The 15309-nt window shown below is 49.6% G+C and overlaps 1 protein-coding gene across 2 annotated transcripts in view; it reads left to right on the top strand.

The window, feature by feature from the left end:
- Positions 1-15309, top strand: part of LOC144106674 (uncharacterized) — a 100551-nt gene that overhangs the window by 31311 nt on the left and 53931 nt on the right. For both annotated transcript variants that reach the window (XM_077639516.1, XM_077639517.1), the window contains exons 10-13: positions 733-993; positions 1928-2017; positions 6857-7103; positions 13820-13936. In XM_077639516.1, coding sequence (XP_077495642.1) covers positions 733-993; positions 1928-2017; positions 6857-7103; positions 13820-13936 — 715 coding nt within the window. The remainder of the gene's footprint in view (positions 1-732; positions 994-1927; positions 2018-6856; positions 7104-13819; positions 13937-15309) is intronic.

A 15309-nucleotide genomic window follows, 5' to 3' on the forward strand; every position in this document is an offset into this window, starting at 1 on the left:
GCTGCAGGCAGCTTCTGTGAAACCGAGGTCCGCCAGCGTAGTGAAAAGCCGGCACGGCACATGTAGCGATGGATCCAGTGTTTGCTAGCTTTGAAGGCAGAGCGTGGTATCCCTTTTTCTTTTGCAAGCTTTCTAGCTTTTGCCTGCATAAGCTGCACGCTCACAGCTAGATGTGTGGCTTGCTGTTGCCGTACGAACTCCGTCAGGCCAAGTTCAATTTCTGCGAATGTGCCATTCTTCGGGCCGTGAAAGCTTCGTCGCGTTCCAGTGCTCGCGAAAAGGGCTTCTTCCTGTCGTCGCCATCCACGAATGGTACCCTTGACGACACCAAACTTCCTCCCGGCCGCACTCTTGCCGATGTTCTCCGCAGCTAAAAAAAAAACATCCACTCCACGAAGCGTGGCTTACATGCAAGCACGTGCGCTGTCAACAGGCACACGGCACACCACGACCCCCCAGCAGGCCCAACGGATCAACAACAAAGAAACGACATCGTGACGTCGTTTGACGAGAGTAGCGATGCCAAGCCGTAGCCACGCTGCAATAACGAAACCAAAACTTCGAGCAACTTAGAAAATTTTTGTTCGGATCCGCAAGTAGTACGAGGTGGAAATTTAGGACGCTAATTATGGGAAAAAAAACTCGTGTATTATATGCGGGTTGTTACGGTAAGCACAGAGGCTGACGGCTGGTGTGGTGGGTGTGCGATTGAGTGCTGGCATTTCTGTGCAGGCTGTACCCGTTCGTGTTCTTCTACAAGGGGCTGTGCTGTGGTGATGGGGATGCCTCCAAGGATGAGGAGGGAAGCTGGGTGTGCGTTGACGCACGTGCCTATGGCAACGAGGCACGCTTTGTGCGCCGGTCGTGCCGGCCAACGGCAAGGGTGCAGCACACGTTGCAGGGGGGCATGCTGCGGCTCTACCTTGTGGCGTCCCGGGACATCGTGCCGGGCCAGGAGCTCACCATCCCCTTCGACTTTGACTACCGCCACTGGTGAGGACTCTCAAGGAATGGCTGCTTTCAGGGCCACTCTAACGTTGTAGCAGAGCCACTTGGGTGCAGTTTTTAAGGGAGTTACAGATGTTCTGCTCATCATTTCGAGGCAGTCTTGCAGTTGGGCGTCATCAGAGCTCCGTGATCAATTCAGCTGCGAAATGCTGTTTCAAAACCTGATTAGTCTCCGTGGCTACTTTGTTCGTTAATTTTGTGTTATTGTTTTGTTTATGGTGTACTGGTTGCAGCATTAGATCTGCTACAACAAGCAGTAGCTTGTTCCAAAACACCGCCCCCTTCGGCTCAGCTACAAAGAGAGGTAGACTGAGTGACATTCGCGAGTGGTGCACTGTCAGTACTCTAACGGGCAACACTTCGCTGGAGGAAGCTTGGTGCTTGTGCGAGTACGCCGTATTCACGTCGTTAGGTTACAGATAAGCTTATCTATTGTCGTGTTTTGTGTATCGAATTCTCACTATATCGAACTATGTTGAGATCTCCCTTCGTGCTCCAGGATATATCCAGGATCGATTGTATTCAGAGTTATTCAAAACTATTTGAAAATATTCAAATTGCTACCAGTTATTATCAGTCGAACTGCGTCATAACGAAACACTTTATCACGAAATAATGCCTATAACGAAGGGATGACGATTCGCCTTGGAAGCTCGCTCAACACCGGCTATAACAAAGTAATCTTCGGGCCCCTTCAACTTCGTTATAATGAGGTTCAATTCTATTTGTATTCTCCTCTCAACCAAAAATTTGATATGTACACACCCGCAGGCGTCGCGAAAGTCTGCTGACCCTCCAAGTTTTGGCCTGACCCGTCTAGTGGATTTTATTATCTGGGCCCTGTGGGAAGTTTGGCTAATGATATGATTGAAGACCTCGCTTTGCTTACTTCAGTGACTTTCCTATCTCTTGTGCACAGCATCCATCGTGTCACCTGCGTGTGTGGCCAGGACGATTGTCGACTCAACCGGAAAGGACGCAAGGCAGGCGGCACCCCGTCCAACACACCGTGAGTATTGCTGTTTTTGCCTTCTTCCTCCAGCCAGGGGGCCCGTGTGCGCCATTCTGCTAAGGGTGCACGGCTTTAAGGATAGCATGCTTGCGCACGCTGGCCATTCTGCCTGCTTGCTTTTTTTTTTCCTTGCATTGCGTTTTTTTTTTCCATGCAGCTTTAGTCGTGTTTGTAATACAGTAAAACCTCGTTAATTCGAACTCGAGGGGGACCGGAAAATTGTTCGAATTAAGCGGAGTTTGAATTAACGAGCGGGCGCTAAAAAAAGCGGCCATCACGCCCGGCAGCACGGGCCGAAGCTAAAACAGGCATATCTGAGATCGTTATCTCTTACTACGCGCTACTACACATTTGCGGCGGGCGATTGCGCGAATTAAAATCATAGAGCCCGAATGTCGAAGGAAATAAAGTTAATTTGTTTATGCGGTTGGAGCTAACATCAAAATGCATTCGCGTAAGCAGCAAGCTTAATGATTAAATATGACACTATGCTTCAAAAACATGTTTATTAACAGCAGATTGGCAAAGCATATCAAAGAGAAAAATAATCGGTGATGCGCATTTGTTTTCGTTTTCTTTGCCGTGACTCGACAAGCATCGTCTGCAACTTGCCCAACAGCTCCAACGCAGCGTCCGAATTATCATCGGCGGAGAAGTAGCGCGCAGCCAAATCGAGTGCTGACGCTGTTTCACATGCACTCGGGGGGTGGCAATGGATCGTCGCCTCCGTCGGACTCGTCGTCGCTGTCAGCTGTGCTCGCCGCGCCGGAGTTGTGCGGCATCTGGTCACCGCAGGCCGCTTCAATAATCTCGGCATCGCTTAACGGCCCCGATGTCTCCACGCCGCTGTCAACGTCTATGAAGCTCTGGAAGTCAACACCCTCCGATAAAGCAGCGCTGGCAGGGTGCAGCGCGACGGAGTCATCACACTGAGCATCCAGCTCTGCCGTGCTGCAGGCTTCTGGGCCTTCAATGAAGCCGCACTTTCGATAACAGTTCGCGACGGTGTCCGCCTTGACAGCATTCCACGATGTTGCCAGCATGTGGCAGGCTCCGAGGAGATTGACGTCGTACGATTTGCCGCTGTCCATACACACAAGAATCCGCTCTAGGAGGTGGCGCCTGTACAGTGTTTTGAGGTTTTTAATAACCCCAAGGTCCATAGGCTGCAGCACAGCCGTAGTGTTTTTCGGCAGAAATGCCAGACGGATCGCCTTCAGTCCGCTGATGTCGCAATGGGCTGAACAGTTGTCTACGAACAACAGAACATTCCTGTTCTGTGCCGCGAACTTCCTGTCGAGTGTGCGCAGCCAATCCGTGAAAATTGCTCGCGTCATCCACGACTTTCTGTTCAAAGTATAATCAACAGGGAGAGTTTTTAGCCCTTTAAAGCAGCGAGGCTTCGCTGCTTTGCCTATAACTAGCAAGCGGCACCGTTCCGTGCCAGTCGCGTTTGCGCACACCAACACCGTCACACTTTCCTTGCTTCTCTTGCCGCCTGAACACGTGTCGCCTTTGTAACTGACAGTCTTGTTCAGCAGCAACTTAAAATAAAGCGCGGTTTCATCTGCATTGAACACATCGCTGAGCGAGTAATCGGCAAGGTAGTCCTTTAGTTGACCTGCTGCAACGGCTTGTGCCGGAGCCACCGTGGCCGGAGCATAGGCGGCGCCCACGGTAGGGTGGCTACCCGCGTGACCGCGCGTCAGCCAAAAATAGACAAGCCAATGCTTCGACGCTCCGGCAGCGAAAACCTGCTACGGCATGCACCGGAGGGTTGGTTCGGGCAACGAAATTCACGTCTCACCTCATGCGTGCTGGCTTATTTTTTTTCTCATCATTCTGCATTTTTAAAAATTTTCAGCGCATTGTATTTGCTACGAGGTGACTTCTATATGCGAGGAGCAATGCCAGCCATCGGGGCCTAGTTCGAATTAACCGATGTGGATACCGGCATATTCGAATTATCGGGAGTTTTGACCCATTGAAATACACAGGGCTTTGCCGGGACCCGGCCGTCAGTTCGAATTAACCGGAAGTTCGAATTAAGCGATTTCGAATTAAAGAGGTTTTACTGTATTCAGCGTGTGCCAAACAGTGAGTGAAAAATTGTACTGGCATCAAGTGCTCGTACTCTTCCTGAGGTTGTCTGTGCGCAGCTTTGGGGGCTTGCTTTGTGGCCACTTACCATGGTGTGGTGTTACAGTCGAACCCAGTTATAACGAACAGCACGATTTTCTGGAATTTGTTCAATATATCAAATATTTCGCTCTATCCAAACCTGGTTTTAACAAATTTCAGTATCCAGTTCGTTATACAGGATATTGTGAAGTCGAGAAAAAACGCGCTAACGAAAGTAATGCCATGCCATTCACCACGCATATCTGCTCCGAAAAAAATTTATTGCACAGCAATCTGCACTTACTTGCAGTAGGCGGTGATCTTGGTTTGCACAGAGCGCTTAGTAACATCAACGCGATAAGATGTCAATCACTTCAAGTCCACTTCCTTGCATCTCGGCACAGTAGCGGCGCAGCACGTCTGCTGCGGTAAGTGCTTCATGGAAAGTAGGGCGAGGGCGGTCGTCTTCCGGCGGCAGCGGCTCCTCGTCCTCCTTGACGCCGGACACCAGCACATCAGCAACGATTTCTGCATCCAGTGGGCTTGCTGCCACCGCTACCTCGTCATCAACCATTGCAAAATCTTCAAAGCAGACTTCTTGGGGCTCAGTGTCGGGAATGCGGGCAAGTTCTTCCCAAAGAGCGGTAGTGTCGCCATCGTCTTGAGCTGCACTCGTGGCTTCGGCAGCCACTTGGCACAGTGCAGCATGCCGAAAACAGTTCACGCGTTTTCACAGTTCACGCAGCAAGCGTTTTCTTTTCTCCGCACTCGACGCGGAAAAGAATATCCACTTTGGCGCAAAGTGGCAGAGCTTGCCGCTGCTTTGTAGCAATGTTCAAAGTACACCAAAGGCAGGAGGTACGGGGACGCAGCAACGATCGGAATGAATAGTATCAGCACACTACGACGCACGAGGAGCAACCAAACCAACTGAAAGACTAAACGTCAACAAAGAAATCATGGAGGATAAAAAACAGGAGGAGAGTGGTAGGTGAGATGCGCAGCCAAAGTCACATCACCCTCTATCTCTTTTATGCTGGCCGTGTGTTTTATGACGCTGTTCTGTCTGGTGTCACGATAGGCCTGGAGATGCACGCACGTAACTTGATCACGTGGTGAGCAGTTGCCGAATAGGAGTGCTGCACAGCAACGGGGGGGGGGGGGGGGGGGGGGGGGGGGGGGGGCTGGGGGCTGCTCGACTGGTTCGTTGCTTTCCCCTCCACTCTCTGCGCGCTCTAATGGTAGTCTTTTTTTTTTTTTTCTTTCCCAACCCGCGTTGTGGCACCGGTAAGAGAGCAGGCTGGAGAGCGGGCGCATTGAGGCACCTCGGGAGCCGGCGCGTGGCACCCGTGGGTGATCGTCGAACGCGCACTCATATTCGCTGTATGCAATGTACAGTTCACATGAATAATGCTAAGACAGCTTCGAGTGTTCGCTATAAAGCATAATTCGCTCTACCTTTGTTCGTTTTAACCGGGTAATGCACTGGCAGAGTTGCTGATGTTGCTTTGAATGCGGGGAGTCGTTTGCCTTGGGCCCTTTGTAGGGTCACCACAGTGCTGGCGTGAAAGGAAACGTGGTAAAAGTACAACCTTCAGCAGGATCATTGCTCTAGCTCGCAGCGTAGCTATTGCAGTACAGTTGGGTGTATTGCATGCAGAGCACGAATCATACCTTGTGGGATTGTCATCCGGAGGTCATTTCAGCCGCTTACAGTCAGTGTACTCTGAGTGATATGCGTTAAGTTTTCGTGTGAAATGATTAACATGGTTATACCACGCATAACTTTCTCGTTAGCCACTGGCGCTCTGGAGCAGCTGAACAAAAAACAAAATACATAACTGCAATCCGCTGTAAAAGATTGGGTGGATTCGAGGCTCAAGTGCAGTTTGCATAACGGTCAGGGTAAGAGCCTCTGGTTTTGTCCTGACTTATGCTGCGGTTCTGGTAAAGCGTCGCACTTAAGAGAGGCCATTCGATGAGCATCATTTCTTTGAATTGTTATGGAATGGGTCACGGACAGGATACAAATGACTAGAACAAGCATAGGACAGGTGCTGAATGGCTAGGGTTGCTATAAGTCTGATCCAACTCAAGAACTAAGCAGTGAATGCCTGGAGGCCCTCCAACTAATGGTGTCGGCCGACTGTTATGATGTCGCGGTTAATCCCTTAACCTGTGGCTAATCTCCTTTTTCCTACCAGCCCCTGTGGTTCCACACTACCGGGTGCAAGGGGATTAACCAGGATGTCATGGGAACCAATGGACATGATTAGCTGGAGGACCTCTCTTGATGGGCATTCGCTGCTTCATTCTGTAGTTTTAGCTGACTGTAGTCTCTCGTTTTTCTTTTCTATTGGTCATTTGTCTCTGGTTTGTACAGCTTTTTGCAGCAATACATCTTTACTGCAATATATATTTACCGCCTTTTTCGTTTTTCTGTGTTGTAGCATTTATTTCTGGGGATTTTACCAGTGGTGCGCTGCTTTGGGTTGCTGCGCGTTTGGTTTTAGCGTCAAACTGAAAGCATGATAACAGAGTGCCATAGTGTTTCCCCTTTGTTCCCCGAGTGGTCGAGCAGTTGTAGTGTCCCTGGTACACCAGTGCGAAACTCTGGGCCATGGCCTCGCGGCTTGTTGAGAGGGCACACAAGTTTCGTCGTGTGCCGAGTGGGGAGGGACACTTTCCCACTTGGGGCCTGTCGGTGTGGTGCAGGCCGGAGCGCAAGCGCCGTGGCCGCCGCATGAGCAGCAGCAGTGGCAGCCACGGCGCGGAGGCCCCGTCAGAGCCGGTGGTGGTGGCTGCCAAGGTCGAGGTGAAGGAGGAACCCCCTCCCCCAGCAGAGGAGGTGGAGGAAGAAGTGACAAGCAGTGGCCCCTCTCTGGACAACACCAAGGACAGCCAGCCACTGGCCGTTGTGTGCGGCGTGGCAGATGCCACCACCTCCTCCAACGAACAGCAGGTGAGGATGGCATGTTGCCGTTATGTCCCATGCTTGCAGACAGCATCAGTGAGGACGAATTGGTGCAAACCCTTCTGATAAAGTAGCATAAAACTGCAGTTTTTGGCCAGAAAGTTCGCTTTTGAATTAGTCTTGTTTTCAATTCCTACGCCGATAAAGAACTTCTTGCTTCTTGGCAAGATGATATTCATGAGTGTGCTCAAGAAACCATAAATTCTCGTTTATTGAAAAGTCAGCGGTACCTGTGCGCTTTTTTGGGCCTAGGGAAAAGGCCCACTATCTCCACTTTCAAAGCGCGGGGCATGTATTAGGTCTAGCACACAGCGTATACCCTTGTAGGAACCGTCGTTTCTTCCTCTTTCCAGCGAGTGTGTACGCTTCCATTGAGAGCAGAAAGGCGTATGAAGCAAACGTGAAAATCTGAAGATGGCGAGCTCTGGTTGGCTATCAAACTGAAACTGGTGCTGTGATTGGTGCAAAGCATATGACGTTTCTAGTGTCTTCACTTGCCTTCTAGTGTCTTCGCTTGCCTTGTCAGACCATATTTGACTGCATCAGAATCTGAATCTAGTCAGTCTGCTTCTCCGTTTTCTTCATACATGCATTTTTGTTAGAAGAATGCCAGCTACGAATTTTGCGTTGCGTAGCAGCTTCGATAGTTGAAGTTGCTTCATGAAAGCGAGAGGCCAATGCAGCACAGGCCGACCACCAGCACTGCTCAAACGACCGCTATCGCCTACCGCAATGGCGATCGAAGCAGCTCATTCAAGCCCCAATGCTAGCGCATTGAGACCAGGAATCGCAACTGCTTTTGCTGATGACTGTGATCTTCTGACTGCATTTGAATGGAACGCTGCGCTTCTTCAAGAATGTGATGACTGCGATGATTCAACTGAACATGCGACGCCCGACATTAGCGGTGGGCCTTAAGTGCCAACTGGTTACCATTTATGGCTGTAGCGGCTAAAAGAACAGGGATCAGCACGCTTTTGTGTCCCATGTGCTGCAAGCAGTTGCTTGATGTAGGAGAAAGTGGTGCTGGCGTGAACCTCCCATTTGTCGTTCAGTGCAGTGGGTGCGGAAACATGAACGTTCCGCATTCTCCTGTCGTTAGCCAGGGTTACCCGTGCATCTTGCAGTGGCAACCCGTAAAGGTGAAGGTTTTGTTTGCAAGCATGAACATGAAGCATGAAGATATGTTAGCTGGTAGGAGAAAAGATACACAGCGACGCCATGTGGGATGCTGCGCAAGCGATTAAGATGAAGGCAGCCCAAGAGAATGAGCTGCTCGGTGCTTGCGTCAGCTACAACAGAACTTGTCACAAATGAGGTCGTACCTCCCACTTTGAGCATGCTGCTGCAATCGAGATGGACTCGAGCTGTACTTTTTGGTCCAAAGCAAATATTGTCATGCGTGCAGTTTGGCACCGAAGCCTGGTGATGAAAATCATGAAGAATGGATCAAGACATACACGGAACTCTGGCAGGCTGCTGGCATTCTATTCAGCAGGTCCACAGATCTGCGCAACATGCCGTACGCAACATTGCTGAGCGATGGAGACAGTAAAGCTTTTTTGCATGTCTCTAAGCTGGGTTTTTATGGTAAGGACGTAGTCAAAGAAGTCTGTGTAAACCATGTTGCCAAATGCATCTTTGCTCGGATAAAAAATCTGAAGGTGTAGAGAGGCCTGGGAGGCAAAGGAAAGCTCACAAAGATAGTTGCCAAGAAATCGACGGCATACTACGCACCTGCATTGAAAGAAAATGCCCCCTATGCGAAAAGGATGCAGAGAGGTGTTATTGCCAGCTGTTTCATTCATACTGCACTGATGACGTGCACTACATTTTGCCTGCCCACAAGATGAGGACACCTGGTGTTATTGCAGCAGGCACCAGGCCTTGCTTATTACGAGCAATGCGTCGCTGGCTAGGGTGCTCCGCCCATCATTCAACAGGGACATTGCTAAGCAGGCTAGACAGCGCCAACCTACTTGTGCGCTTCTCACGTATGCAGACACAGAATGCTAATGAGTCGTTCAACTCACTGGTGTGGAAGCGATGCCCGAAGTTGGAGTTTGCTTCTCTCATAACAACAGAGACAGCTGCAGCACTGTCTATTCTGCACTTCAGTGAAGGGCCGAAGGCAAAAGACTCTTCGACAAGCTAGACGTTTCTTGTGGCGCACACACACTACCAAGGCCATTGAGGAGAACATCAAACTGTGGGTGGTTTGGGTCTGAGCAAGAGCACTTCAGAGCTCGAAGGTGGCCAGAAAAATGCAGCAACTGGAAGGCACTGCTGCTAAGCAGCGTAGAGTTGGAGGAGGAGTGATATACAGTAGAATCTCGGTGATACGAACCTGGCTGATACGAATTTCGGTGTGATACGAATTCGTAAAATTCCCACACTGAAATGCATTGTGTACAATGGGCCAAACTTCAGTTGTTCCGAACACTTCTCCGCGTTGCGCCTGGTGATACGAAACTTTGGTACCGCGACTGTCGAGCCGCCACCGGCGCAGCAGGCGCCAGTGCCGGTTTGGAATTCCGCGGCAGCAGGGAGGCTGACGAAGCAAGTGAAGCTTTCTCTCCCTGTCTAGTTTTTGGGGGTGGCCTCTTCGCATTTTTCTTTTTACTTTGTTATTGCCCGAGGCTAGCGCCGCTGCTTATTGGTTCGTTCGCCTGCGAACCAGCCAACCCCACCGATCGGGCGCAATTTGTCCTCTCCACATTTCTCGCAGCCCTGCATGCCCGTTCCGCCGGTTTTTCCGCTACAGCCAGCGTGCAGATCGTCGCACCAGCAGCAGCTCCCACTTCTTTGTTCCCTCGTGCGCAACGACTGCGGAAGTGCAGCGTGTTGCTTGCGTGTGTCGTTTTACGAGCATTGATAGCGTCAGCCCGAAAGGTACTGCAATCAGTACGATGTCGCGAAAGTGGAAGGCGCTGTCCTTGAAGGACAAACTGGATATTTTAAAGAAGTTGGACGAAGAGCCCAAGAAAAGGTGCATTGACATGGCCAAGGAATTAGGCCTGCCAATTTCCATGCTGTCTACGATTGTCGGTCAGCGCGACTGAATTATGCAGACTGTGCAGCACTTTGGCGTAAACTCCAAAGAAGCGAAGACTGCTCACCATGTAAAGTTAGAAGAAGTTCTCCTAACATGGTTTAAAGAGGTCACCGCGGCCGGCGTCAATGTTGACGGAAAAGCTCTTCGTGAGAAGGCTGCGGGCGTCGCACTCACGCTTGGAATTGACAATTTTCAGGCCTCTGGTGGCTGGATTCACCGATATAAGGCAAGGCATGACCTCTGCTACAAAACCGTTTGCGGCAAAGGGAAAAAGGTTGACGCCTCCGTCGTTGAAGTTTGGGTGGCAACCACGCTGCAGTCTTTTATTGCGGGATACGGCGCTCACGATGTTTTTAACATTGACGAGGCAGGGCTGTTTCACAATCTTCAGCCGGAAAAGAGTCTCTGCTTCAAGGGCGAAGCCTGCCAGGGCGGACAAAAAAAGTAAGCAGCGTGTGACGGTTTTGTTTTGCTGCAACGCTGATGGGTCAAAAAAATGAAACTGACCGTCATTGGAAAATGCGAAAAGCCCCGATTCTTCAATTGATCTGGTCGGTTGCCCTGCACATATAGAGCCAATAAAAAGGTGTGGATGGCGTCGGCTATGTTCGTGGAGTTAGTCACATACTTGGACCATAGGATGTCATGCAAGAGCAGAAAGATTGTTTTGCTGCTGGACCAGTGTGTGGTACATCCAAAGCACATGACTCTACAGAGCATCAAAGTGGTATTCCTGCCTACTAGTCATTTGCAGCCACTGGATGCTGGCATTTATCATAAACGTAAAGCACCACTTCAAGGGTTTGTTGGTGCGCCGCCTCCTTGCGAAGATTGACCGTAAGGGCGCAAATGTGCAGATTAGTCTTTTGGACGCTATGCATTTTATTGCGGTGGCCGGGGAGCGCCTCTCCCCTGCAACCATCGCGAACTGTTTCGCAAAGTGTTGGAGTTATACATCCACAGTGGCCACCACCTCGCAAGTGCCAGATCCATTTACTGTTGATGTCTGGAATTAGCTTGGCATTGACTGGAGTGCCGACGATTTCGTCACCGCTGAGGACGATCTCGTCACCTGTGGTCTGCTCACAGTGGAAGACATCGCGGAGGATGTATCGTCGCAGCCTAGGATTTCGACCAGTGATTAAGAAGACGAGTGCCAAAAGGGTGTTGACCAACCGCCGTCGGCAGCCGAAACTATGCGCGCTCTCGATATTCTGCGGCGTGCTGTGACATCCGAGACTGTGCGTGAGAACACTGCAGCCCAGTTCTTCAGCTTCTAAAATTCTCTGCTGGCCAACCTCGCAGAGAAGAAGACTCAGAAGGACATGTGTGACTTCTTTCCACGTAAATAAATGTTTTTTTGTGCGTGTTTCATGGTTTCAGGACGGATTTCGCTCGTTTTTTGGCGATACGAAATTTCGGGTGATACGAATATTTTCGCCTCCCTTTGAGATTCATATCACCGAGGTTCTACTGTATGCTGTTCGGGGGTTTCCTTAAACCTTGTAACTTTGGAAATAAAGTGGGGTGATTTTCAATTTTTTAGTCATTCCCTGTTTCTTCAGTAAACTTAGGAAAACTATCATTCCAGTATTACCTGATTATATTAGTATTGTTGTGGGCTCTCTGGCATGAAATTTTGTGAGGAACCTGAAGAGGTTGCCGTGCCAATACAAATTTGACAGGAAGGCATGCATGACAGTTGCTACTTTTTCTGCACATCTACAGCTGCTGAATTCGAAACTAGGCGCCAGCAACTGGGGGATTCTGTTTATCCTGCACAAATGCGCCGTGCCATCCATAGGACACTTTGCACTGAAGGAATGTGAAAGTTGTGTTCTTGCCTCCTAATTGCACCAGCCAGATAGAGCCACTTGATGCCGGCATCATCAACTGCGTGAAACAGAAGTACTGCAAAATTTTGGTGCAGCATCGGCTGGTAGGCATGGAGCGCAATCAGGCAGACAGGACGCTGTCTGTCCTTGATGCGATGCACTACATCGCAAGTGCATGGGATGCAGTCTCCTCGGACACGATCGCAAATTCCTTCGTACGCAGTGGTTTTAAGAGATGTGATGCCGCTACTGGTGAAACTACAGTCTTGGTCGACCCAGTCGACGCGGAGCCCGTGTTTGGCACTCTGCAGCTGCTGGTAACTTTCAGGGACCACGTTGGGGTCGATGACAACGTCGCAGTGTACAGTGCGGCATTGCTGAATCACATCGACACTGTGCGTGCGGACGCTGCAAGCACCTCCGATGAGGAGATTGACAACAGCTTTACGGAGGCTAGCATGTCTGTTGTTGAGCAGGGTCGACAACATTCGGCAGTTTTGTTTGTGCATGCGACAATGTCGGCAACCTGCTGCCAGATGTTACAGCTCTCGGGAGGAAACTGTTGCGTCGTGGCTGGCCAAATGTCCAGGAGAAAGTAACCGATTTTTTTTTTAAGGCGAGAATAAAGATTTGCTCACACCTCCTCCGAACCAGTGCATGGTTGTCATTTTTGTTTAATAATTTGATCTATTTTCCTTGGTGCAGGGTAGGTTACTGCCACAGGCATATTTAGCTGGTCTATACCCGTTCTTTGTGTTAAATTAAACACCAGTGCTAATAGTCTTCGTTTTTAGATTAGAATTTGTCCGGATTGCACAACTGTTTCGCATGGTTCCTCCAAGTCGTATAATTGGTGTTCCACTGTAGTTGTCACTTCTGGTCTCGTGACGTCGCTTCCAGTCCCGCGAATTATGTGGGCGATTCCCGATGAGGCTTCTAATGCTCTTACATTAGTTTGCTCCGCAGTTTTAGTTATGGGGAGACTCTCCTCGAGCAAACTTTTGCTACAGCTGCACTTTTCGATGTGTTCGGCTGCTGTGTTTCCCATCTTGTACAGGGTTAGTCAAAGGTTTCCAGGCCACAGGGTCTTCTTTTGAGCTACTTAGTGAGGCATTTACAGCACCCTCAAAACAAAATCCGTGGAGGGTAAGGAGACGCCTCGTCCTCACTGCTGAGAACCTTTGCAGCTGCTGTAGGTGTCCATGTGTTGTGTTCAAAAGCATACCCTGAGGCCTGTGTGCGTTATAGGCCAACCCTCAGTGCATGTTTTTAGCACATAAGCAGAGCTGAAAAACCCGATGTATGTGTGAAGTCTCAACCTTTGCCGGAGCACGAGCAGCGGAGACCTTGTGTGCAGCTGCTCCATCAACACTTGGAACTGCCGACAGCAGTTGCCTTTGAGGAGGCGGTGTTGCCTGAAGTGGTTTCTCACGTCTACTTGGTTTAACTACGTTAAAGCCCTGCCATCCTTTTCCCCCCGTTGGTATCGTGCTGAAAGGAATAGCAGTGTTTCATTCTATTATCATTGTTTTACTGAATTATGTTCTCACATGATTTGCCTGTTAATAAGGCACGTAGATTTCCGAACCAAACTTTATAATAAAAGGAGACTGCCCTCCCCCTTCTTTGCCTGTCTTGTCAGAAATGTCCGCTCAAAGCATATCTCAGTAGAACCCTTGTGATTTTTGTGGTGGGCCAGCACTTGTCACGTTCACCTGTGCACACGCTTGCTGAAGTGTTGCACTGCTCAGCAAACAATTCGCGGGAGCTTGCATCCACTTGGGCCTTCGAATGAGCGGGGCTTCTCTGTGCAGGATGGGAGCCCCCAGCTGGACGACCCAGGAGGCCAGGAGGGCACACAGGGCAACGGAGGGGATGACCCGGATGGTGACCCGCCCGAACCCACTGTCAGCAGCCGGAGGCGCAAGATGGTGAGTGCACGTGGGTGCGCGCAAGGCATCTGTGAAAGGTGCAAATGCCGAGGGGATGCCTCCTTACCAGCCCCTTCCCCTCTGCCAAAAGTTAGGACTGCGCACAGTTTGCCTGTGCTGGCAATCGCTTTCTCGGGTGAACATTAGCGAGAACAAACTGCCGGTAACCTCCAACGCGAACTGTTAGCGGCTCAGTTTGCCACTAGTCATCTGAGCCCAAAGTTGGCCGGGCTGCATGCGAGAGCGCCATTTTAGCTCTGTTTATCACCCTATGCACCTGGCTGCTGGCTTTGAGATTATAATGATTAACGAATAGGCTGAAATATAGAGCATATATTGTGCATTATGACCTCTGTAGAGTTCTTTCTTTTTAGGACGTGTTCGTGAAATACCCGCATAATTTGTACACCCCCGTATTGAAGTCGTAATGTATAGAAAAAGTTGCACAAATTATCCAGACAAATATGGTATTGGCTATACATTTAGGATTTCGCATCTGGCACGTCATCCCTAGAGTTACCGTATTGTCTTACTGGGGGGGGCCAGAGTTCCCTGTCTGTTTGCCACATGCCGCTAGTGCCTCTTGGTCAGTCACGATCACATGGCTCCAAAACATCTATGCACTGCAAAAGAGCTGACACCCTTGCACCATTCTGCACACAACTGCTGCCGGAAATCACCTACTGTCCTCTTGTTTTATGTGTCTCCTTTTTCCCTGAATGCACATTTTCCTTCAAAAATTACTTTTGTATCTAGAACACGTAATTTTTTTACAGGTTTGCTTTTATCATGTCATAGGTAGTGCAGGCAGGGCAATTTTTATTTTTGTGTTTTCTTGGCTGGCCACCATTAACGAAAGTATGAAACGAAAGCATTAGTGTCTTTGGCATTTATAATAGAGGGAGCCATTTTATAGCTTGAATGTCTTGAAGAGCAAGATTGGCGACCTTCTTGTAACCTTTGCATGTGTGCCTTTGCCACATGCTGGCAGTTGATTTTTCAAGGGAAGGACAAATTAGTTGATGTGACAAATGCTGTAACTAGTGTGCATGCTGTTTGAAAACTCTTTGATGCTTGGCTGCAAACCTAAGTGAACAGGAGGTATCATAACTTCTTAATGAGTAGGAGGTTTGAACACTTAGGATAGTAGAGTTGTTATGCAGATTGAATCGAATACAGTTAAACTTGTATTTAACGAAGTTGGGAAAATGTGCAGTTTACTTTGTTACATTGAAATTCGTCTCCTGGCATGCAAAGAAACCTCCAAAACATGTTATGGGTGTGGCCCATTCACGGAAGAACATTCTGTTCCCTGCGAAAGTGAGGGTATCACTGTTTCGCCTTCACCGTCATTGTCTTGTGAGTTTCCGACC

The sequence above is a fragment of the Amblyomma americanum genome, chromosome 10 (assembly GCF_052857255.1).
Source record: "Amblyomma americanum isolate KBUSLIRL-KWMA chromosome 10, ASM5285725v1, whole genome shotgun sequence".
Classification (NCBI taxonomy): Eukaryota; Metazoa; Arthropoda; class Arachnida; order Ixodida; family Ixodidae; genus Amblyomma; species Amblyomma americanum.